Source organism: Lissotriton helveticus, chromosome 10 (assembly GCF_964261635.1).
Source record: "Lissotriton helveticus chromosome 10, aLisHel1.1, whole genome shotgun sequence".
Classification (NCBI taxonomy): domain Eukaryota; kingdom Metazoa; phylum Chordata; class Amphibia; order Caudata; family Salamandridae; genus Lissotriton; species Lissotriton helveticus.
The window spans coordinates 23294146-23320243 of record NC_136071.1 but is presented as its reverse complement, the minus strand read 5'-3'; the positions used below and the strand labels follow the sequence as shown (position 1 = coordinate 23320243).

Genomic DNA, 26098 nt, shown 5'->3' with positions numbered 1-26098 from the left:
GTTGGCCCATCAATCCATCTGGGATTTAGAGAATGCACTACTCACCCGTGAGGGTCTCAAAGCGCTGGGGGGGGGGGGCATTTGGGCAGCTCTGGTCATTCGAAAAGCCAGGTCTTGAGGCTCTTTCTGAATGCTTTCAGTGTGGGGCTTTGTCTGATGCTGAGGGGCAGTTTGTTCCAGGTCTTGACCGCGATGTAGGAGAAGGATCTGCCTCCTGTTCTGGCTCTGTGGATACAGGTGATTTCGGCCAAGGCCTACTCAGCAGAGCTGAGGTTTCTCTTGGAGGCGTAGAAGATTCTTTCGTTGAGGTATTGGGGTCCGGTGTTGTGGAGGGCTGTGTAGGTGTGTGTGAGCAGCTTGAAGGTCACACTTTTTTTCGAAGAGGAGCCAGTGGAGGTCCCGTAGGTGCTGGGTGATGTGGTCTTGTCGTGGGATGCTGAGGACGAGTCTGGCTGCGGCGTTCTGGACGGTCTGAAGTTTGTGGAGCAGAGATTTGTTGAGTCCGGCTTAGAGGGCATTCCGGTTGTCCAGCCTGCTGGTGATGAGTGCATGGGTGACGGTCTTCCTGGATTTGGAAGGGATCCATTTAAAGGTCTTGCGAAGTATTCGGAGGGTGTTGAAGCATGTGTAGGCTACTTTGTTGGCCATGGGTCTGTCACATGAACCATCTTGATCTACTTTAAATCTACCTAAGAAGGAGATTGGCCATGTTATATGCCCTGCTATATCAGTCCCACCGTTTGTGACATCAAAGAATAGTGACCAGTAATTGTAACCAGGGCTGACCACCCAGAGTGTGTGACTGCAAGAACTAGACTAGAGTGAAAATGTGTTAGTTGGGAGCATTGTCAACGAAAGAGCTGAGGGAAGAGAGGATGCATCCAGGACAGAGAAAATTAGAAGCATCATTCATTTTTGTGTGGGTGTGTGACATTGTGTCCTTACCTAATAAACAGTGTTGATTCCTTAACCCCTTCCATGCTCATGACCAGGTCGGCTCGTCATGAGGCACACTGGAGCTGTGCTAATGACGAGCTGACCTTGTCATGAACAATGGGTTTCAAAGCTTTTCAGCACCCAGCGGGAATTGCCTTAGCACCAATGTAGTTAAAGCTACTCCTAGTGTGAAGGGCTGCCAAATATGTATGCTGGTCCCCATCATAAGAGTATTATCTCTGACGCAATTGAGCTCGTTCATGGTATAATTGTGCCATTGCCATAATATTACATCCTTTACTATTTTGAGCATACAAGTCTAGTAATTACATACTTGCTGCCATCACTGACCTATTAAGAGCATGACTGGCTTGTTTATAGCCATTCCTGACAGTGGCAACCGCTACTCCCATAATAATGTCCATAACTGATATATGTTGGGCATCCAGCTGTGGCACAGTGGTAGCCCTGGTTTAATGGTGGGCATTATTACCATAACAGATGCATTAATAGTGTTATGGTGAACATGTATGGCCTATGATTCCAATTCCTGGGAATTTGAAGAAGAATTTGTCCATCCCTGGCATTTTTACATGGCGGTACTCAATAGAAATGAAAAGCTGATGTTTAGGGACTGTGTAATTTCTAACCATGAAAAGTGATTTGATTTTTAAAGAAAAATATTGTTTTTTTCTGAAAAGGTTTTTCTTTTGGAAAATTAAGTTTGATAGAAAAAATATGTATTTTTAAACTAATATGCTAATGAAGACAAAATATTACAATTCTAAAACACATTTAAAGTTGTTAGCTGAATGATAATTCAGTTTGAGTTGGGGAGACTTACTGCTGTAGTAGTACCCTTTGTGGCACACATCATGTGGTGATTTTGATTTTACTTGATTATAAGCATTCAATATTGATAAACGTTTTCCTAGCATTCTGCTTATAACTTCATCTGGAATGTTTGGGTGGTGACTCCTGATAAATCTTTCTTAGGGGGTCATAGTGTAATGTTAATACATATCATCAGCATTTTACAGTGACAAAATATGCTAGTAGCTCGGCAGGACTTTCCTTGAGCAGAATTAGCTCTCACTACAGAAAAGGTTAGAGACCCCTTGTTTAGACGGAAGTAAACGGGCACAGCTGCCTGGCAGCCCCACGGGGTGAGTTTAGATGTAAGTAAGCGGGCACAGCTAGCTGCCTGCCAGTGTTGGCCTGTTCTTGGGGTAGCTTAAGGACGCGTTGGCTCTAGCTGGTTCTCCTGCGCCCATGGTTTGTCTCTAAGCTCCAGCTGCCGCTCTAACACTGTCCGACGTGGGAGCTGCACCACCTTTTGGGGTGGATGGAAACATGAGACCAGAGTGTCCGATTTTATAGCGCTCTGAAGCCACAGCGCTCACCTCTTCAAAAGTGGGCAAGTATACACTGACAGGTGAGGGGGGGGAAATGCCCTTTCACACTCTGGCAACGGAGGGGTTTCAGCCAGCTCTCCCTAGGCCGTGTCCACAGCCAGTCGAGGACGGGAGACCCTGCAGCGGGGCTTTTATTAAAAAAATAACAACAACAAAAATGACTCTAGGCCCAGTAGACCTGCTTGATGTGGCAGTGTTGAGCACCATAAAGAGTGGGGGTTGCTTCAGGGTGCAGGCCTCTGCCCTTCCTGCAGTACAGTGTATGATAAAAGAGGACAGTTGGTCTGGAGGGATGCTATTAAAAGCAGCAAGCAGCTCGGCTGCGGATTACTGCCCTTTTCCAGGAAGGGGGATTAGGAGATTACCGAGGCCCACCATCCGTGCCTGCCCCAGCGTGCACTAATTGCATCTTCAGCAGCGAGCCAGGGTGCAGTGTGCTGGAGTCGCATGCAGCCCCAAATGTACCGACCCCCCCCCCTCTTTCGTGTCTGCCCCAGTATGCTTCTGCAGCGAGCCCGGGTGCAGTGCGCTGGAGTCACACGTGTCCTCTCGAGGGCCTGCCGCCCAGCTCGCTGTCAGTACTCGTGGCCAGTGATGTACTGAGGCCACATTCTGTGCTTCATCACGCATGTTCCTTCTGTTGGCACTTGTGGTCCTCTGATCCTGATTTAATACATGTCATGCAGCGCTGCTTTCAGGCCATGTCCCATCTAGGTGCCCCAAGCCTGCCCAAATGTGGGGACAACGTCCGCCTCTTCTGGGGTTCAAGGGTCATTCTCTATACTTTGTGCAGACGCGGCGTTTCTAGGCACCTCTTGCTTTCCCTTTAGGTCTGGCCAAGACTCCGCTTTAGGTTCTTGCCACGCTCACGGTTAAAATAAAGTTGAGACATCCTGGTAAACATTGCTGTGTGTATGAAGGAGCTCTCATTCTGCCCTCTTCACCCATTGATGTCACGTGATCTTCATATTCTGCTTCCGTCCACCATGTCTCACCGCCTCAGACGGTTGGTCAGTGGTTTTCTTCACTGACTGCCATTTCCTCTTGCGCAGGTTCCTTAGGCTTTTTTAACCTTTCTTTTTGCAACTAGTAGTCTTTTTTTTGCAAAACGATGCATGCAATTCTTTTTTTGTGATATTTTTCCATATGTTTCCTAAAAGATGGCTTCTCAAAGGCCAGGCATATTATTGACTTTGGCAGTGCTTGTTAAGCTGCTGTTATGAAGTGTGTGTGGAAGTGCAGTAACATTGTAGCTGTTTGCAATGCGAGTGCCTGGCTATGTATCTATCCTTGTCTCATTTACAGATCAGATGACAGCCTTGCTTAAAAAAAGTTTTAAACCTTTTCATGCACGCGTGTTCTGTGAAGGTTTTGGTACCAACGTTTTGTGTGTGGGTATATTTTAATATTTTTATTTTGTGGCATATGCTTGCAAAATAAGGGGACTATTGCATCATCCCAGTGCCTTATTTTTTGCCTTTGCCAATGCTTGGTTTCATTTGGAACAAATCAGTGGTGTCGTCAGAACATGCACTTGTTCCCAAAACAGTTTCCACACCTCCTTGAATTTGTTGGGGGGGTGGGGGGGACATTACCTCTAACAGAACAGTATTCTCATTTGGGCTCCAATCCAGACCACTTACATCGACTTTTTTGTCTGCCTCCAAGTTTACTTCAACTTGTCTCTGTTTGTGTGTTCAGGCTCTGTCAGAATCCCAGATCAATCACAAGAGGGTTGCTGCGGACCGCGAGCGAAGTGAGGAGAACCTGCTGAAGGAGAACGGTGTCAAGGAGGCCAAGCTTCAGGAGAAGGTGGAAGAGCTGCAGGGCGAGATCAAGCAGATGCGCTCCTTCGTGACCAACACTGCGGCGGAGAACGAGGGCCTGAGCTCGGCCCTCCAGGAACTCAAGAAGGTAACCGCCACTGAGCCTCTGGGCCAGTGAAGGCCCGGCCATCTGCAGAGTTAATATAGTCCAACGAAGACCCGGCCATCTGCAGAGTTAATATAGTCCAACGAAGGCCTGGCCATCTGCAGAGTTAATATGGTCCAACGAAGGCCCGGCCATCTGCAGAGTTAATATGGTCCAACGAAGGCCCGGCCATCTGCAGAGTTAATATAGTCCAACGAAGGCCCGGCCATCTGCAGAGTTAATATAGTCCAACGAAGGCCCGGCCATCTGCAGAGTTAATATAGTCCAACGAAGGCCCGGCCATCTGCAGAGTTAATATAGTCCAACGAAGGCCCGGCCATCTGCAGAGTTAATATGGTCCAACGAAGGCCCGGCCATCGTTAATATGGTCCAACGAAGGCCCGGCCATCTGCAGAGTTAATATGGTCCAACGGAGGCCCGGCCATCTGCAGAGTTAATATGGTCCAACGGAGGCCCGGCCATCTGCAGAGTTAATATGGTCCAACGGAGGCCCGGCCATCTGCAGAGTTAATATGGTCCAACGGAGGCCCGGCCATCTGCAGAGTTACAACTTTCCATTCTCAAAATGAGTTTCCCTGTTAACGCCTTCACTCTGCCCGATTGGTGAGCGTTGAATGTTGGCTGTTTGAAGACTGCTGCAGAAAGGGTACTGTGCAAGAAAGCCTTTGTAGTACCGCCTTACAGTGACACCGAAGGTAGTGGTGAGGGCGTGGCCTAGCTTTCCACTATGAAATCGGCCAAAAGTGGTGAGTGCTTTAAGCCAATGTTATCGAAGTTAAAATACTTCATCACACGCGCACGTTTTTAATAGGTTTGAACATCGAGGCTTTCGACAGCCCTCTTGATCAGACGTTCACTTCTATTTTGTGTCCGGTGCAGCACGTTTTTTTTTCTTTCTAGTATGCTGACACGTTTTTTTTATTTTTGGGGTTGCCCCAGGCTTTATTAAATGGTTACACTGATTTTCTATGATTCCTGGCCAAAGACTTAATCATGTGCACCAGTTTCTCTTTCTAGAGAAATGCAATGCTTGCTTACATGCAGTTCCTTTTTACGTGCGATATTAGCAAAGGCCTTTTTAATTTGACTAAAATATATATATATATATATATATATATTTATGTGTGGTATACTTGGGGGGGCTTTCAGCGGCCCTCGTCATCCATTGGTCTGTTGCTTACATTCATGTTTTTGTTCATCATGGGCCGTTGTGTGACCCCCTTTAGCAAGTGGCACATCCACACACGGAGTATTTCTCTTCAGGGACTGCAGTAATGTGCACTTTTTGTGACCATAAACCTTGCTTTTAGCCAATCATTTGATTCATTTTTTTTCTCCAATATTGATAAGGGCGCAATTGTTTCCCAAAAAAATGTAACTAAAAGTCTGATCGCCAACGCCTAACTAATTGATGTGTGGGAGGGCGAGAGGTCTTTATCCTCGGAGACCTGAGAAATCAGTGGTGCTAATGGGAACTGCGTTAGAGAATATTAATTCTTGGGAACAGTGGGGGAGGCTTTAAGCGCTTCCCTCTGCTCTCCTCTAATGGTATGAATGAATTTTTTTCTAGCCTTAGGACGTATAAGAACAATGGAGATGGTGACCAGCTTGAAGCACAACGTTTGTAGCCTCTCTTGTGACTGACAGAATTCTGCAGATGGGCGGGTGTGATGGTGTAAGTGGTGTATGTGTTCATGCATCTGTTTGATGTGGTCTTCTCATTCTTCCCCACGGCTGTGTCCCATCTTCCAGGAGTGCCAGAGCTTGGAGACCGACAAGGCCCAGCTTCGTGCAGAGATCAAACAGTGCAAGATCCGGGAGATGCGGCAGATGCAGGACTGTGCTGAGCTGGAGGAGGAGAACGTGTCCCTGCTGAAGCAGGTCTCTGCCTTGAAGGAGAGCCAGGTATGGCATAAGGGCCCGTTTCATCAGCTCTTTACAGCACGCGCTGCCCTGTCTTACAGACTCCTTGTTCTTTAGCATGCCACTTGGTGGGCAGTGTGGGAGCATTGGTGAAATGAGTGCAAACGTAACGCATCCCTTGGTCTGGGACTCACTCAAGCTTATAGCAAAGCAGTCTTTTCTTGCAATGTCACTTCCAATTAATTGAAGCATCAAATTATTGCACATTAAGCTAAGAAAAAAAAAAAAATATATATATATATATGTTACCAAGCACAATTCCTCTCGATCAAGGATGGCACCGACTCCATGAGTTCAACTAAAGTTTAAAGTTTATTTCCAAAGCTGCATAAAGACGCGTTTCGGCGGAAGCCTCCGCCTTGCTCACTTCTATATATATATATATATATATATATACACACACAAACGGGCTTATGCTAAAATGTTGCTTACGCCTCTTGATTATAAATACGTTGGAAGCCATAGCTCACGAGGTGTCCCGCATAGCATGGGCCTTCAGGGTAACTGCTGGATGAGCTGTATTTTTAGTTCTTGGCTGAGACGGCGCATGCGCTGTGGCACTTGTGACTATCGTAGATATATTTTCTATTTACCCTCTAATTGCGTTTGGGGTGGGGGGGGGATTGTTTGAAACTATCAGAGTTGAAGCTTGAACTTCCGGATATTTCTAAGAGCTGAACGGAAACAATAACTAAACATGGTTGCATGTGCCCAATATCTGAAACCTGCGAATTAGACCGTGTCTCCTTAACTGATGAAGGTGCCAGACAGTATGTTTTTCTGAATTAACATTTGCTGCTGTCACATTTACTTAATTGAGTATCTCCTTTATAATTTAGAAGTTTTATTCGTCATCGAACAATGCCGTGATTTCAAAAGGTTTTTGTTTCCCCTTTACCTACCCCTAAAATAATTATTACATCCGGTTTCCTCTACCCACTCCTAAAACCCCAAATGACCCATACTTCGCTTTGCCTCTACCCACTCCCGAACTCTCAAGGCATGCTTACCTCCCCTTACTACTACACATTCCTATTCCCTTTGTTTAATTTAAAGTTACATAAATGTATGTTCTTAACCTGCGTGGTGAAGGTCCTGCATGGTGACTCCTTTTTCCCCTCCGGCAGAACACGCTCCCACCTTTTCTTAAACTCTATCCTGCCTTCACCCTACTGCGCCTATACATGTTGGGGTACTGTTTAATGCCCTCTGTCTGGCGGGCACCTTTTGCTTTGAGAATTTATCCTGCCCCATCCCCAAAACGCAGTCCCCCATACACTACTTTAGGTCTCACCTGAAATGACGCATGTGCTGGCGCTTGTAAGGCACTTTGTTTACTTACATGGGTTTAGGTGCTTTTTGAGAAAAGATGCAGACGTCGCTGTTCTCCCTGCTCTGTATGGCCTTTTTTGTTGCTGTCTTCATACAGGGCCTATACTGTAAGCTTCATATTTGGATGAAAGATAATTAAAGATTTTTTTTTTTTGTTGCAGCCAATATAAGTCCTATTGTCTTTGAAAGGGCTTGTTTTCAAGAGACTGCTGAAAATCTCGAATTGGGGTTTAGAGTGATTGCATCCAGAGGTTTGGCTGCTGTTTGTTGTGATATCTGTTTAGCTTTTCGGAAATAACTATCTCCTTTGTGTTTCCAGGTCGAATTTGAAGGCTTGAAGCATGAGTTGAAGCGGAGGGACGAGGAGATTGAGCTTTTAAACGGGCAGGTGGTGGAGCTGGTGCGTCTGCGAGAGATCTCGGAGCACCAGTTGGAGGAGGCCCTGGAGACCTTAAAAAGCGAGCGGGAGCAGAAGAACGACCTGCGGCGCGAGCTCTCCGGCTTCCTCAACACCTACGACTCCCTTGGCAACTTTCAGGTCAACCTGGACGAGCTCAACGAGGATGAGCTGGACAGTGGCTACAACAACGGCGGCGGGTTCGGACGTCTCAACGGGGACTTCTGCATGTCCACTCCCCGCAACAGTGACATTTACCAGCCCGCGCCCAGCCTGGCGTGTGACCTCTTCAGTGAGCTGAGCCTGACCGAGATTCAGAAGCTGAAGCAGCAGCTCATGCAGGTATTCCTTCACACCTTCTCGCTTGCGTGTGAGCGGCCCTGGTGGCAGCCATGTTTGGCCTTCGGGAGCTTGGACCCTGCTGAGATGAGTTCTTTAATCCTCTGTTTATGTGACCGAATCCAGCATCGTCCGCTGGCGGTGTGCTTTGAAAGTGTCAGTCCCCCCGCCTTAACATCTTTACTTGTGATTCTGGTCAGGATTGTTGTGCGATGGGTCAGAGACATGTGCAGTGTTTCCAGGGTTTGACTTGGAAATAGCCCAACTCGTAAAATGGATTGATACCCCCTCTTGACCAATGAGAACGCTGTTCGGCATGAGATGGGGCGTGGTCTTACACCTAATTGGTTACTTGTAAAACACAGCCCATCCGTTTACTATAACTTGTAGTGTTCCTAAAACGGTGAGGTCACGAAGGTAACACTAAGGTGTTTGTTAGTGCTGCCATCTGTCAGGGTCCTATTTGTGGAATTTTTAGCAGTGGTCACTGCATTGTGTCCGCTGCATGACGGACATCGGGCCCCTGTCTACGACTGCAGCTTTGTTGCTATTGACAGCTTTTCTGATACTCTGCTGGTACACCTGCTTTGGAGTAGTCCTGAGGAGATTCAGGACACAGGCTGAAACCTTGGCAGTATAAATACTATGTCCATTATCTTGTGATGTCCTGTAAAGCTGGCGTAGAGCAGTTCTTCTTTTACATGGACTATCCTGCCTTAGCCGGAGATCTGGATTCCAGAGTCAGAATTATGGGAATGCTTGGTGTGCATGGTAGTTCACCTTCCACCTGCTGATTATTGCATTTGCTCTTTATATCTTTTTAAACAGGGAAATCTTTTGTTTATTTACTAAGTTTCTGAATCGCAGACTCCTGTTTTTACTTATTTATAGATCGATAAGATAGTGCCTGAAATCTCAAAAAAGGCTGGGTCTCTACTGGTCTGTGTTCAAATGAAAGCAGCAAGTTCCTCTGCGCCCTTCTGATGGCGAGATTTTAGAGTCCAACTCCGCAATATTGGAATGAAAAAGGGAACTTAAACCGTGCCTAAACCAGATGCGCTGTTTTTGTTTCAGTTGGCTATAGAAGGGGAAACGTCTGTTCATATGAACACATTTTCCCCGGTTACAGTTGTCAGTCCTGTACTGCTTTCCTAACTGCCTGGTTTAGTGTCCTGCAGAGTCACATTTCCACCAGTGACTTGTCATGTTAGAGTGGAATGTGCCACGAATGGAGACTTTATCCCAAGTAGCCATGTCTGTAATATAGTGGTATATAGAATTTTCCATAGGTAAGAATTTGGCACATTTCACTTTTGAATCTGGAGCCTGTAGCTAGTAAAAAGGGACGTCCTTCTGAGGGATCATGGGTCGAGGACCCCACATAGACCGTGCCTATAGGTGTTCTGGTGCCGGTGTGGGTGCATGTGTTAGTGATCAGGCTGCTTTTGACTGGTGCTTATACGTGTCAAATGGGGGGAGGGTGTGTTACTATCGCTTCACAATGTTTTGGAAAATGCTCAATTGTGTGACACTAATATTGGATTAACAACCCATTCTCTTGATTGGTTTAAGATAAATTGATTTTTATTCATTTTCTTCCATTTTTGGAAAATTTATACTGGCATGAGCATCTTTAAAAAGTTCAAGCATGGTCACTGGCCGGGAGTGGGTAAGGCACCGTTTGGGGCAGTATTCAAGGGCCACTGTAGTTTGAGTGTTCACAGGATGGGGTAGTGTTTGTCTTTGGGTAGCGAGTGCACACTTGGGCCTGCGGCTGTAAGCTTGCTGTTGCTGCCTCGGAAATGGTGCCTCGTTTTGTACTTTCAGATTGGAGGGCGGGGGAGGGGAGTTAAGTAGCAAGATGATGATCTGTCCAAAGTAGACTAGGCTTTTCCAGAACCCTGAGGAAGCCGCCTAGCCTGCTGCATGGAGGACAGCAGATCATGTTACTTCTAATCCATCTGTACAGGAGTGGTCAGTGGAAACACACCGGTTATAGTACTGCACCTGTTACAAATACATTCTGTATGTAAAAGCAGCTGTGGTTTCTTTTCTCGACTGACTCGTCTCTGTGCTTGAATGGCTCTTGTGGCTGGTAATTGTGAGAAGAGAAGGCCTTGCGTGTCAGCTCATTGGTGTCCCCTTCCTGATTCAGGCATGCCACATGCACACACACACTCATAGGGAAGTAACTGGGGCAACGTGTTCTGCAGATCTTGGAGCTTGCGTCAGCCGGTGAACATTAGAACCAATAGTAGAACCACCCTGGGAACTGTTGGGTGGCTAATCATGGGGATTTCCCAAAGGCAGGGTGGCCCTTGATTGGGTTTTCTTTCCTTCTAATGGAGTCACTGCCTTCCAGACTATCAACTGAAGGCACCAACCCTCGGGAGCCTTGAAATTGAGGTATTTTGCTAAAAAAAAAGAAACCAAAGTCGCAAGGACTTTAATTTTTTTTTTTTTTTTTAGGTATCAAAAGTGAAATATTGTGTTTGATATTATGTATTTGTAGTATTTCCCATTGTTTTAATGACTTTTTATACAAATGAACTTCTTGAATAAATAAAACTGTACTGTTTATTGCAATATATTTTTTTTACACACTGGGTTTTCTGATCTTTGACATTGGTATGAATTTATTTTTGTGTAAGTAGTTTTGTATTGGTTAAACCCAAGGGTCTTTTCCTTTTGTTGATCAAAAGTGAAATAAACTTGTATTCCCCTCCACCCCTATTACAATTTTTTTTTAAAACTTTTTTTATTTATTAAATGTGCACTTCGTGACTTTTTCCCCATTCACCTACTCCGTTAAACCATGTCCTCTTGCCTCATCTTTCACAACCCTTCTTACTATCATTTAGTAAGGGCTTAACATTCTCCCATTTTTAGGTCTCGCCTGTCGATGCGCATGCGCATCGAGCAAGCGAGAGTATTGCGACTTATCCACTCTTTATCCACACTGCAAGGAATCGTGGCGATTCCTTGCAGTGCCCGTGACTTTTAAGGTCAATGCGCATGCGCATTGAGCTTATGCGCATGCGCATTGACCTTAAAAGCGCGTGCACGTCCGTCTTTGTTTACCCGCTCCGCCCCCTCCCCTTCCCGCCGTCTCACATTTCGCAATGCCCTCCTAACACACACACCCTCTCCCCCGCTCCGCCCCCTCCCCGCCATGTCTGCACCCTTCCCGCCGTCTCGCATTTCTCCTCCCCCCTCCCCTCTCTTCCCTCCTTAAAAACAACTTTATGAAAACCATCGACTTGCAAAGGTTTGTTGTTTCCATAAATATTATTCAGTTGCTAGAGTTTTTTTTACTTCAGCAGTTTGAATAAAATATTTGCTTGTTATACAGAGCCAGGCTCCCCTTTTTCCACTCCCCTCCCCGGCCCCGCCCCTTCACCACATCCAGATTGGCCCCTTGCTACCACATCACACCCCTCGTGACACACCACTTCCTGGTATTCAACTTTGTCGACCGGCTCCACAGTAACCCTGCCGAAGCAACAACGGCCCCTGGATTGACTCCATGAGAGCTCCTCTACTGACTCAGGTACACAGCCCGCCGTGTTCTTTTACCCCCCCTCTCCTCGACCGTCCTCCACCAGTCCTTATCCTTAGCCTTTCCCCTCCCTTTCCTCTGCCAGGTATTCTACCACAACGCGTGGAACGCCGTACTGCGAAGCACCTGACGTCCACGGATGTGGCACCGATCGCCCGCGCTGTGCCTCCCGCTTTATTCAGGTATTTACACGCTCCCCCCAGCTCACCCGCCCGGCTTCACCAATGTTCCCTCGTCCCTCATTCCACTCCTTTATTCCCCCACTACAGATGTTGCCCATCCGACTGGAAGCACCTTAATTACTGATCTTCCGATCTACATTGTTTTTCCAGGTAACTCTGCCGCCTAAGCGCTTCATCTGGCCACTTCTCTTTCGCACTGCTCCGGTATGTCACCCCACCCGGTCCGACAACTTGGCCATGGTTTGAGCGCTTACTTCCAGATGCCGCCACACTGATACTATGCCTTGCGCGAGTGAATCAGCCCCAGGATTTCGACATCCCTCCTCCTGCACTTTGACCTTACTAACCCACGGCTTTTGTACTTCCCATTCCTGGCCCCCACCTTGAAACTGTTCGTTGTCACCCTTAGTCTGACTTAATTGCACATCGCGAGTTCGGGTCCTTTGCCTCTCGCTATTCCGCCTCGGTATGTTCTTCTAGACTCACCTACCTGCCGGCTTCCTAGCCCATTACCATGACGTGATTGCAGACGTTGAGGCTACTCTCTTCATTCTGTTCTTCCCGCTTACTGCACAGCCACCGTGAGCTTCTTCGCCACTCTGTGTTTCACCCCTTCCCCCCACCTGGCCGCCCTTGCTCCCCTACCAATTGCCTACTCACCCAGATGCCCCAGAATTGACACACAACCTTATGTCCAGGCTCTTACTTCACCACCCTGGTAGTGTTCATGCCCCCTGCTCTTATGCGCAGCAGTCTCTTAGACGGCCCACCTAGGAGCCGCTCTATAGTCTTGCACGCACCTCCTACCCTCCCTCACCTTTCCCTCCCACAGCACCCTCTAAACAACACAATCTTGTCCTGTAGACGATCCCAATTGACGAGGATCGAAACGTCGTCGACAACACAGCGCAAGACATGGCGCAGTTTTCCATGATGACTCATTTCAAATCAATAACTCTCTAAATTCTTTCACCTCTGTAATTCATTCTTGAGCCACTTTTTTCACTGTATATATTGACACTATCACTCACCTTGCGCTGCTCACGCTGTCCGTTTCTGTTACTTGCGTCGCCACCTATGTCACCTGCACATACCTGAGCACCAAGTACAATCGGGTTGTTTTTGATTTGTTCATACAGTGCTGCCATAACTGTATAATTGTTTATTTGTTCTTTTTTCCCTCCTCTTGTTTAACATATGATGAATAACAAATCAAGTCCTTAAATTGTTCTCAGTCTCCTTATTTCGGTACTAGTAATGCTTTTAGCATACATACTTAATTGTCTCCTAAATATTACCAGTTGGGATATTGTTTTTTTTCCTCTACCTGCCCTTCAGCTTGTCACGTGCGGCTTGTCATAAATAATATGACTAGCTGGCTTCCATCTTTTCCTCTGATAATATCGCGGCCCCTTTTGGACGAAGCGTCCACGCAGTTCATGGATAATTCAGTGGATTTCTTTTTGGGCCTAAATATTTTTTCCTGAGAATCGTAGGTAGAAACTGCTGTCCTATTTCAGAATACTCTGTCCGATGATCGACTGTGTCAAGTGAGCGCGGGAAAACTCGATGTGCCTTTTGTTAATTTACCCAAGCAGTCTATAGTTACGTTTGTTGTTATGACATGAGCTACATTTTTTAACAGCTTTAAAGTAGGCTACATTTTCGAAAGAAAGAGCTTAACTTCCGTATTGTAATAAGCCTGATTACAGATGATTTTACACACGCCACTCCATAATCTAAGCTTTTGCTTGACAATTGTTAGGGTGGAATTCTGTACGAATGTAATGTGGAATAATCGTTTCCATTGTTACAGCACTGCAAAAAAACACAAGCGCTTTTTACTTATATACTGGCTTGTTAGCCAACGCCGTGGTTCTTGTTTGTCTACTTCAAAAGGATGGAATGCTAGGCAGGCCCTGTATGGATTTATACCTTTCACCTACAAATATTTGGAGAGAGCGTTTAAACAAACTATCTCGCATGCTATTACCATATGTTTTGGTAAACACACCACTGCAGCAAATTCTTTCAGTTCACTGCTGTGCTTAAAACAAAAACCTTATCATCACCGGAATGCACATAATAAAAGAGGGGCACCTTTTATTATAAGTGTGCACATAGACTTTTTTTGTGCTAAGTGCAAATTGCAACTTTTCAATAAATATTTTACTCTGAGTGATAGAAGGGGCTCTGTTAGTAAAAAGCTGTTACGTACTTTAGGATGCAATTTAATCACTTGTTGAGTAACATTTTAAACCCCTCACCCTCCCTCACCCACCCTCACCCTCACTCACCTTCAACACCTCACCCTCACTCACCCTCAACGCCTCAACCTCACTCACCCTCAACACCTCACACTCACTCACCCCTTCTCTCACCTCACTCACCCTCAATACCTCACCCTCACCCTCACTCACCCTCAATACCTCACCCTCACCCTCACTCTCACTCACCCTCACTCTCACTCACCCTCACTCTCACTCACCCTCACTCTCACTCACCCTCACTCTCACTCACCCTCACACTCACACTCACTCACCCTCACACTCACCCTCACACTCACCCTCACACTCACCCTCACACTCACCCTCACACTCACCCGCCCTCACTCGCCCTCACTCGCCCTCACTCGCCCTCACTCGCCCTCACTCGCCCTCACTCGCCCTCACTCGCCCTCACTCGCCCTCACTCGCCCTCACTCGCCCTCACTCGCCCTCACTCGCCCTCACTCGCCCTCACTCGCCCTCACTCGCCCTCACTCGCCCTCACTCGCCCTCACTCGCCCTCACTCGCCCTCACTCGCCCTCACTCGCCCTCACTCGCCCTCACTCGCCCTCACTCGCCCTCACTCGCCCTCACTCGCCCTCACTCGCCCTCACTCGCCCTCACTCGCCCTCACTCGCCCTCACTCGCCCTCACTCGCCCTCACTCGCCCTCACTCGCCCTCACTCGCCCTCACTCGCCCTCACTCGCCCTCACTCGCCCTCACTCGCCCTCACTCGCCCTCACTCGCCCTCACTCGCCCTCACTCGCCCTCACTCGCCCTCACTCGCCCTCACTCGCCCTCACTCGCCCTCACTCGCCCTCACTCGCCCTCACTCGCCCTCACTCGCCCTCACTCGCCCTCACTCGCCCTCACTCGCCCTCACACAGTGCAATAGGTCTCGGAGCATTTGAGTTAGAGCTTTTAGAAATGTTTATGGCTTTTTTTTTTTAAATTCTTTAGCATTGGCTACAGGAAACAAAAATGCTAAAGATTTACAAAAAAACCCATAAACAATTCTAAAAGCACTAACTCTAATGCTGCGAGACCTATTGCATTTCCAATGCTTGTTTTTCTGTTCTCCCTTCCAATGTTTAATCTATTTATAGTGCTTTGGAAAAGTGATGTACAGGCAGGTCAAAATTACACAAATTAAGTAATAACCTGAACGTCAAAAAGGTTACCAAGAATAGCCTAGTGAGGAGAGGTGATCCTCCGAAAGCTGATCGTTTGTAAAGTGCGGGCAGAATAACTAGGTAGTGGAATAGTATCTTTTTTTGGGCTGGCAGATATGACGAACGGAAATGGGCATTTGTGTGGGGAGGACTAGAAGACACGAGGGGAGTAGAGTAACCATTGCAAAAAGGGGCATTCAATGTGCGACAGGATGTGAGTGAGGAAACTTGTGAATGTACGGGCAAATGTGAGCTTGTGGAGGGTTTTGAGAGACCAGTACATGGTGGAAATGAAGTAACAGAGGGGAAAGGTTCTAGGAGAGCAACAGTCCATGTAAGAGCAGGAGAACAGATGAAAGAATCTTTGTAGCATGCAAGGGCAGAAGATTTGAAAAAGCCAGTAGAAAAATTGAGTTATTGAAGGAACAAACCATCTTACTCCCCAAGTAATGGGCTGAAGACAACAGACTGAGAGAAGCAGGGGACTGGTATAGGCGAATGTGGGGCCAATGGGATGAAACCAGGAACAAAAAATACAGAAAGTTGGATTTAGAAGTGATCTGATGATGGGAAAGGCACGACACTCTAGACTGATGGGCAGCTGGAGACCGAGAAGTAAAGAATCCATAGTGATAATGGACAGATCTAAAGGTCTCCACAAAGTGTGCTGAATGTCCAAAGGAACGACTCTGAGGCAGTCTAGATGGTGTAGATGAAAAGGAGAAGACCAAAGACAAAACCCAAGAACACCACCAGGCGGCCAGGAATCTACATTATGCCCTGCCCAAAACAGCCATGAAGAGAAAGGGTAGGAGCTCTTTAAGAAAACAGGATTGTTATAAAAAAAAAAGTTATTTCCCACCCGCGCTCAGGTTAGTGTAGAAGGTAAACAAGAGGTCTGTAGTAAAAAATAACATTTTTTTTATAAAAAAAAACTACACCAAAGAGAATGTAAAAGCCAGGGTCTTGATGCAAAGGCAGTTGAGAGAGTGAACAGAAGAAGCTAGAGAAGGGATGTTACGAGAGCATAGGTCGTAAGGAGTATACTTGGGGGGGGTGGGTGAACGGTGTGCCTCGTGGATTGGGAGAGGATGCAGGACAGTGTCCGAAGATAAGATTATGCCCAGCTAAGAGCCGGACATGAGAGGAGTGTAACTATAGATACGCAAAATAGGAAGAAAATGAAAAGATTGAATAGAAGGTGATCTGGAAAGAGTGGTCTAAACAGAACATCCGTTTTATCGGTAAGCGCAGCAGATTAGTCTGTCAGTCAAAAAATAAATATGTAAAGAACATGAGTGAGGCATTGATGTCCAAAGACCAGGTGGGGGACTGGGGGAACAACGGACAGTGGAACAGACCACCAGTGCCGCCTTAGTAGACAGTCTTGGGTTTGGGGATGAAAGGACAGAAGACGTAGAGCAAGCAGCGGGGCAGCTTAGCATGAATCCACCCCCTAAATAATTTGAACAACGGTGTGTGTGTTCGTAGTTTGATGTAGAGCTGAAAGCACTTCAGACTCCCTTTCAATAGGACTGGCATTTCTTATTTTTTTTTTGTAAACTTCAGTATTTCTAATCACAAATTATCTGTCCTTGTTACTGTACAAGGATTGGCTTTTCTTTATTTAGTCTTGTATAGTGCTTTGTTTCTAGCGTGTAAGTACTATACAAGAGGTAATCAGAACATAAAAAAAAAAATTAAAAATCCTATTACAAGATTGCAGTTCCTCAGAAAAGCATGTAAGGCTTATCAGGTAGTTCCACATGTCCAAATATGTTGGGCAGGATATTGACTGTGCCATAGACCTAAATATTAGGTAAACCGAAAGGACGAAGCTTGCTATCTGGAAGCTGTACCAGGTGGCGGATTAATTGCTTATTTGCTCTGACAATCCCTAACCAATGGGGCTTGTTGTCTTTTGGAAATGCCAATTTCTGTTCTACACGATCTCATCTGGCCATCTTTGTTCGGGACTTCTCCTGTGACATTCAACCACATTCCGGCAGACCTAAACAGCACCTCAAATATACCATAACCTGTGCACACTTTCTATGAAACCTGCTAAAGGTCCCTCCTCCCCTCTGCATCTCACTTCATTCAATCTTTTTTAATCGTTGTTTATAAGGTCCAATGAAAGGAAACTTCCCATATTTCTCCATTTGCTTACTTTGCACTTACTCAAGGCGTGGTGTCGGGAATTATCCACTCCTTCCAATGCCTTAACCCACATTCTACTGCAAGATGATAGTAGTGCTTTGTTTATTTCTCATCCCAATACCTAGTTTATTTATTTTATTTATTCAAAGTTTTATATAGCGCGAACAAGATCCTTACAGATATCAGAGCGCTTCACAAAGACAGGGTAGGGGCAGTAGGAATGAAACAGAGATAATGGGAACAGTATAATAGTCACTAACATGGTAGGATAATAATAACATACATAAGACATATCAATATACAATCCGGTAAACAAGTAATATCTCCATGCCCTCTGTATTGGTTAATACCAAATGCCCTTTAGCCTTCTTATTACCTTTTGTTGCTCACTATAACTTCCAGAGCTAAAATATAGCCACAAATGCTAATGTTTGAAGTTTGTGATTTTTTTTTTTCCAAAACTTTGCATATTTACGCAAAGTTACATGCATTTTGCACACCCTTACTTCAAGATAGAATGACGTTTTTTTCATCTTCTAAAGCTATTCTGCCCATTTGCCCAGTTTCATTTTCCCCCCTTTCATTAAAAACCCAGGCAAATTCAGAGGTTGCCTCTACCTTTACCTCCAGTTTAAGATTTCAATGGCTTCAGTAGTTTATGAAGTAAAAAATAATTTGACCATGCTTGTATGCAGTGGTTTTTCTTCTTGAGCGGTTCAGATTCTTGCAAGCAGACTGAGCTATTCACTGTTCAGGAATATTTGTGGAAAATCGCATGAATGAGAAGCAAGGGGGCCGTTTAATTGTCCAACCCTCTCTCTATATACATAATATATTTTGTCAGTCGAATGTATTCTTGACTTGCTATTTGAGGATAATTTGTGTTGAATTTCAATATTAGTAACCTTTTTTTTCTTTTGTAGGTCGACCGGGAGAAGTCTTCTTTAGTAAACAGCATGCAAGAGTTACAGCAGCAACTTGACATCACTAAGAAAGCACTATCTGAACAAAAGTCACAAAACAACCAGTTAACCGATGAAGTAAGGGCTCTGAAAAAAATTCAAGAGGGGAGTCAGATTAGGATGTGTGGCATGGAGGATGCAAGCTCCCGGGAAGGGTCTCGCCAGTGTGGGGACCAGTATGATGATGTGGAAATAGCTCAGTTGACAAAAGAACTTCATGAACTGCGGCAGAAGTATCTAGATTTTGAAGCCAAATACAGTGACGAAAAAAAGGAGTGGGAGGCAGACTCGCAGGAGCTGGCAGAGAAAATCAAATTCTACATCCAGTCTGGCAGGAGTGACCAAGAGATCCTTGCTGAGTTAGAGGACGAGTTGAGGGCTTCAAGGAAACTGGCCTTAGACTTTCAAGGTAAACTTGTCATGGCTCAGGAGGAGCTAATGTTTTTCACAGAGGAACTGGCTAATCTCTACCACCACATCTGCATGTGTAACAACCTCACCCCTAACCGCGTCATGCTGGACTATTACAAGGAGGGGCGGGGGTCAAAATTACAAATTCGGAAAAGGAAGTCTTCTGATATCTTTGGGAAAATGCTCTTGAACTCTGACGCAGAGGTGTTGGACACAAGTGGCAGCGGTGATCAGTCACCTGTGGGCAGCCAGAGCTCCCCCCTGGGATCGGAGTGTGGCGATTATGCCAAAGAGCCCATGAACCTCACACACCTGGTGGCCATTGTCAAGGATCAGATCCGGCACCTTCAGGGTGCCCTGGCACAGTCCTGGCACCATACCTCGGCGGGCAGCTTGGCCTCTGAGCTGGAAAAGGACAAGGAAGCTCTGGTGGAGGAGATCATGAAGCTGAAGTCCCTCCTGAGCACCAAGCGGGAGCAAATCGCCACTTTGAGGACTGTTTTGAAGGCCAATAAACAGGTACTCTTTGTTTTAGTTAGGGCTCCTGGTTTTGCGCTCGTCGTTTTTTAAAGCTTCAGCCAATTTTTTAAAAGCTTACTTTTTTTGTACTTTTTGCTACCTTTTTGTAATAAATGTAAACACTACTAATATCCTTTTGGAGTTAAAGGTGGTGTTTTCTTTATGCATGAGTTGACGGAAATGGGATCCTCCGTGGGGGAGGAGTTCTTTACTACTTTAACCCCTTTCTTTTTCTATTTTTACATTCATTTTCATGGGACAGCTGGGAGTTCTGCTTCTGTTGTGTGTATGAAGGGACAATGTTTTGTTTTTATATCCCCAAGATGCATGAGGGTGTAATGATTGTTCTAAACCAGTAGTCTGTTGATTGAAGGTTCCAGAGACCAAATGAGGGTTAGCTCTATAATCCACCCGCTTAACTTTCTATAAGCCATATTTCTATTTCAGAAACAAAAATGATACAAATTGTTCACCGCTGAGCAGGAGTCCTCTCACCGAATGCTGAGTGGGCATGTGCTTTTGTTATGGCTCATTCAAGACTATTTTGCCTGAGGAAGATTTATACTGTTTAAGCTTTATTTCTCATTGTACTAAGTTTACTCCTCTGCTCAAGTTTTACCTTGATTCATACTAGGAGTTGATTGCACTGCAGTCTGCCCCACTGAGCGCTTTTCCAAAAGATGCAGTTACTAAATTTTTTTTCGAAGTGTCCCCTTGTGTACTGGGTTGCTTCCCTGCCTTTGTGTCACCCACCCTCCCAGCCCAGTTCTTGATTCCCTACTGCCCGGACATGGGGAGCAGGGGCTCTTAAGGCTCCATCTTTTAGCTATTCTCTTACCTTGTCTCCACTCTCTAAATAGGGCATAGAGAATTTCTTCTCATCCGTGTATGTCTTGGAAGACTGTCAGTGGGCAGTACTTTTTGTGAAGTAGTTCATCACAGTTGACTGATTCGCTGCTGTTTAGGGTATCTACTATTCCTTGAGTTCCTCCCATTTCAATGCAGGAATCCAGCCAAAGGCGCTGGGCAAGACATGTGGTTGTCAAATACAAGACCAGTACTACATGAGTTTCTTGTAACATGCTGCCCCCTGTTGCATTTAGCTAATGATGTTCAGTACTCTTCAGTGCCTGTCTGTACCAATCTTTAGGGCCTCTAACCACCCAGTAGGGAGGTAAGCCCTTCGGGTCCAGACATTTGGGTTCAAGTACCTCCCAGTCGCAGGGCTATTGGTTATTGCTGTACCAGGACATCTATTTAAGGCTGATAGTCCCCCTGATGCAGCTTAGAAGTGCTTCTGCTTGAGTGCACCACTAAAAGGTTTGCGAGTACACTGAGGTACAACCCTAGGCTGCTGAGCCTGGTACCAAACCTTGCCAGTGGAGGGTGATTTCCCCCCCCCCCCCCCCTCACCCCCCCTTCCCTCTCTTTTCTCTAGTACCCTGGTTCCAGTGGGGCTGATCCCGAAAGTGGTGCCTTCGTATGAACCCCCAAGGAGCTTTTCAGTATATTGCTTCTGTGCTAGTCCGTTATTTAGATGCTCCTTCTATTCATCACAAGAATGAGGAGAAAGAAAAGATTAGCAGGTGAATGCTAAACTGTATCCGAAGATTGATTTGTAAGACTATTCAAGCAAACTACGACTATTTTTCCTAGGTGTGCGCACTTGGATGGCCATGGCTCAGTGCCTCATCAAGAGCTCCCTTAGTTCTCCATCAGGGCCAGAGTTGAGTCCACAATATTTCTCACTGGAGTTCTTCTGCCTTCCTCAAGGGTTCTCTGGAATTCTGTCGATTGTCTTTTCACAAGATGACAGACTCTCGTATTTGTTTACTTAAGTTATTCCTCCACCACCTGGTCTACTTATGATTAATGTCTAGCAGTTCCGTGTGAAACCATACTTAACTGAGACTTACTACTCCTCCAGTCTCCCTTCACCCTCCCACCCTCCCTAGCTGGCAAGTGAATGGGAAACTGAACTACGGTTCTATGGCTGCGCTGGCAAGGCTTGCTTAATAGTCCGGACTGCTAACATCCATTTTGCCTGAAAGTCCATATTTAGCCAAACATATTAAGGCAGGGCAATAAACTGAACAACCTGCCGCAACTAATCCTCCTTCCTAACCCCAGAAGGGACCACCTAAATGGCTGAGGTGGTTTTAATCTGTTTAAGAATGTGAAGCCGGAAGCAGATCTGGGCAAGCCACATCCTACGGCAATGTTTAATGCTATGTAGGTACCGGATTTGGTTCTCCAGTCTCTAAACCTGCCTGCTACTTCTGCTCGCTATGTGCTTGCTCCTCAAGATCCATCAAAACCTGTTCTGGCTATAGAAAAAAACGGTATTGTGTTTTGGAAGTCCATATCTACTTGCACAAGATGCTATTTAAAATAGGCAGTTTCCAGTGCTTTGGGCTCAATTTGTTCTATATTATTTTGCTCCAAAGAATGGCCTCTTTGTATTGAGCTGAACACTGTTGGGCTCAGTCTGCTGTTATAGCAGCATTGCGCATTGGTATATCTGGCTCATCCTCCTCTGTTGCCTACGTTGTGGACAAAGAAACAGAGGCACGGAAGATAAACTTTGCCTCAGTGATATTCTGCTAAGACATTCAAGTGGGACATCATTGAGAAATGTGTAGAATTTCTTCAAGCAGAGACTGAAATCAAATGGTGGATGATGCGGGTAGAGCTATGAATCACGCAGCCTGTACTGAAATGCACAACTCTGGATTTCCTCTAGGGCCGGGTCATGGATTTGTCAATTTATGGTAAACCATTTTTTACCTTTTCGGTTATGTGCTTAGAAAAAATAAAATTAGTTAAAGTAGTGACTGTGACTGTGAATTGCCTAACTCGCTTTTTAATTTTTTTATTTTATTCTGGTTAACATCATGTATTTATATTTAAATTTCTTTATTGGTTTATCAAAGAGACAAATCAAGGCAAGAGACCATCCTGAAACATAACTCTAATCAAAGATCCCAGTGAACAGTTTACGGTCAACTTTCAATAAGTAAATCTGCCTGTATGAGGCACAGTGGTGTTTGTCCTTGCTGGGCTTGGGTATGACTACAATAGAAGCCCCCAGCACTGTCCGCGGTAGTAACCCTAACATTGTAGACTCTGGGGAGTATGGTGGCCAGGATGAGGCACAGAGTCTTATAAAAAAAAAAGCACAGACCCCATCTGGGCAAGGAGATTTAAGCATTTTTTTCCGGGAGATGGCACACCACCTCTTCAACTCTGAGCAGGGAGTCCAGAGTCACAGCTTGATTGAGTGTTAGCCTGGTGATCTTGGCCTCCTGGAGTTGGGTGGGGTGGGGGGAGAGGGGGGGTGGGGGGTTGGTATTGCCTGTGCCTCATAGAGGTCTGTGTATTATTGTGGATTGTTCTGCTATACAAGTCCTCAGTCTGTAGAATCCCAGTTGAATCGACCACTGACGAGACCCCGGACGACTGCCATTGGGTCTGCAGCCAATTGGCCAGCAGCCTCACACATCTATTACCCCGACATATAAGGCTGCATGTCCTCTCCTGTCCCAAGTCAATGCCGGGCAGTTGAGTACGCGCAGCTTCGAGCTGTCGCCAGATCCGGGGAGCACCAGTCTGTTGGATCTGCTCCAGCTCTTGTACCTTTTGTGAGAATTGGTCCTGCTTGTCCCTGTGTATCATGTTGTCTGCTGAGGCAATCTCGATAACCTCCCACCCCCAAATCACTACCTTCAGGGTTTCCCAGAGAGTGGTGACTGAGGTCACGGGGGTTGTCATTTGTGTCAAGGAGTCCCTTGGCGCCACAATAATCTGCTGGACTGCAGTGCAAAAGTATCCTGAAGGTGCCAAGTCTTGGGTGGAGGACGAGTGAATGGAAGAGAAGGTGCGAGAGCAACAGCTGCATGGTCCGACAGTGAATATGGCAGTATTTCAGCAGCTTGGGTGTGAGACACAATACCAAAGGTATCCAGGAAGTAATCTATCCTCACGTATGTTGAGTGGGAGTAAAAAGTGTAGTCCCAAGCGTTGGAATGTAGAGACCTCCAGCTATCTATTGGGCCCACCTCTTACAGCAATGGTGTCCCTTCACGTGAGAGCCCCAGCCTGTCCCTGACCTTTGGCCGAGTGGTCCATTGTGTAATCTGCCCCTAATTTCTGCCTGTTTTGGGCCAGTCTTCCTGGGGAAGGCGGAGGAGACCAGGAGAGCCACCCCCCAATGACCTCGAATATCTTGCTCACAGCACCATCTCTAAAGTGCTATCTTTGGCTGCTCAAGGTGTACACCGGTGGAACAGTTTTGTGGGGCAGCTGTTTTGGCTACTGGCATGCTTTTTCATGTTTAACCACTGGATTCAGTATCCTTGCCTCTGCATGATGCAAAATTGCTTACCTAGAAAGCCGACAGTATTTGTTTTTCCCCTACTGGGCCAGTATCTTGAAACTTTGCTATGAGAACTCTTGCTCTCCCCAGACACTCAGTGCACCTTCTGTAGCCTCCAGGCAGGCTTTCAGCAGAAACCCAGTGCCTTTTACAAGTTCTTGACCCCTGCATTTAAATCTATCCATGCCTTGCCTTCAGGCTGCGTTTTCGATATCCTAACTCCACTATACCCTTCCTGCAGCTTTAACCTATCTGCACCCTGGTCTTGCCCAATTTGCCCAGTACTACAGGTAGGTCCCGGTCATTTTACCTACTCTAACCCATCCACTGGAACTTTCTTCCACTAGTCGTCAGCAAGGCCTTCAAGCCAGGAGATAAAAAATGCATTTAAAAATAATCTTCTAGCACTGGAAGGCACCTCTCAAACACTGGAAATGTGTATATTTTGACTTGTGTTTTTATTCGGCTGTAGCTAGTCTTAAATGAACTCGTTGCTACTATGTCAAAGATTTGTGGAAGATCACTCTGGTTTGAAATATCCGATTGTCCCAAGTTGGGAGTAAATTGACTTGCCAAAGATGGTGTTCCATTGAATTTCGAGGAATTTGGTATTTATTTTGAAAGTTTTATATAGCGCGAACAAGATCTTTGCAGATAACAGAGCGCTTTACAAAGGCAGGTGGAAGGGTAGGGGAACAGGGGGCATAGTAAGGAGGTAGATCATCAAGTTCATGTACATAGCAAAAATATTACATATAGTACAGGTATGAGGTAGCATGGCATAGTTGGAGCTTAGGTCATCAAAACAATGTAAATAATACAGAAATAGAGAAAAATACAGATATGAGGGAGCAAGAATCTAAGCACTATAGTCTAATACAAGTCAAAACACACGTGCATAGGAATATATAGGCTATATAATAATATAATACTGGTAATACTGATCGACGCATTGTAAATCAAACGTAATTGTTCAAGTGTATTTAGCCATAAGGATATTTTTGACTTCTTTCTTAAAAAGAAGGGAGGAGATGATGAGCCTGGTTTCAGGAGGAAGTGCGTTCCAGATCCTAGGCGCCATTCCTGAGAAGGAGCGTTTGTAAGTTTTTTTTTTTTTCCTTCCGGAATCTTCTCGGTTTCAGCAGAAGATTGTTTGTACTTCTGGTAGTTCTGGACCCGCCGGAAATTGTCAACTTATGAGTGAGGTAGCTGGGTGATTTCAGGTGTATAGCCTTGTGCGTCATGCAGGCAATTTTCAGCTGAATTCTGGCTTCAAGAGGCAGCCAGTTCAAGGATTTAAAGTCAGGGGAGATATGCGAATGGTTTTTTGATCCAGTGATGAGTCTTGCTGCCGCGTTTAGTGACGCTCTGAGGGGTGCAGTTGTAGTTAGGGGGGGGGAGGCCGCAGAGGGCCACGCTGCCGTAGTCTATGCGAGGGATGACTAGTGCTTGTACTGCGGTTTGGAAGTGTTTTGCTGGGAGGAAGGGTTTAAGTTTCCTCAAGGTATTTATTTGGAAGTTCGCCCCCTTAGTTGCCTTGCTGATATGCTGCTGCATGTTGAGGTTGGTGTAAAGTGTTATGCCTAAGGATTTTGCTGAGTCCACGATGGTCGGTTGGACATTGAGTGCTGTTAGGTGCTTAAGCCATGTTTGTGCGGAAGATATTTTCGTGGGTTTAGAATCCTTGAAAGCTCGTCATCTGTGATCTGGCTCAGATTCTGTCTGAGAGGATCTAATTGATTGATATAACTTAAATAACTTTTAATGTATGCCTAATCTGCTCCTTTACGTTTGTATTTTTTCACTTTTTTCCCCCGCTTAAAAACATTGTATTACATATATGGCTGAATCCCTGTTGTAACCTGCTTCTGACAGGTTGTAAGGTCTGCAGCAAAGTCAGTTAAATAACTGCAGAAAGGCCTAAAGTCCTATGTGATCACACCACCTTCTGGCTCGTTGGCAAACAGTACTTCAAATGTAGATACAGAGGTCTCTGCTTGTAATAGAACTAAAGCAAAATTGCAAGCCACAGAAGGCAATGTGCTACTGATCAGCATTGCAGTCACCTGTCTGGATCAACTGGGAGACAGCGGAGTCTGTTACAAATCAATATAATTACAGAGCGGTCATGTGCCAGGATCCCTTCTAAAATGGCAGTGGCGGTGGGAACGGATCAGTCTGAGACGGGTAAGCCTCAGAAAGCCTGTTATGGCTG

The 26098-nt window shown here is 45.8% G+C and overlaps 1 protein-coding gene across 1 annotated transcript in view; it reads left to right on the top strand.

The window, feature by feature from the left end:
* Positions 1-26098, top strand: part of LOC144785787 (protein bicaudal D homolog 2-like) — a 140251-nt gene that overhangs the window by 12262 nt on the left and 101891 nt on the right. Inside the window, exons 3-6 of the mRNA XM_078664597.1 lie at positions 4053-4265; positions 6036-6188; positions 7858-8277; positions 18540-19508. Coding sequence (XP_078520723.1) covers positions 4053-4265; positions 6036-6188; positions 7858-8277; positions 18540-19508 — 1755 coding nt within the window. The remainder of the gene's footprint in view (positions 1-4052; positions 4266-6035; positions 6189-7857; positions 8278-18539; positions 19509-26098) is intronic.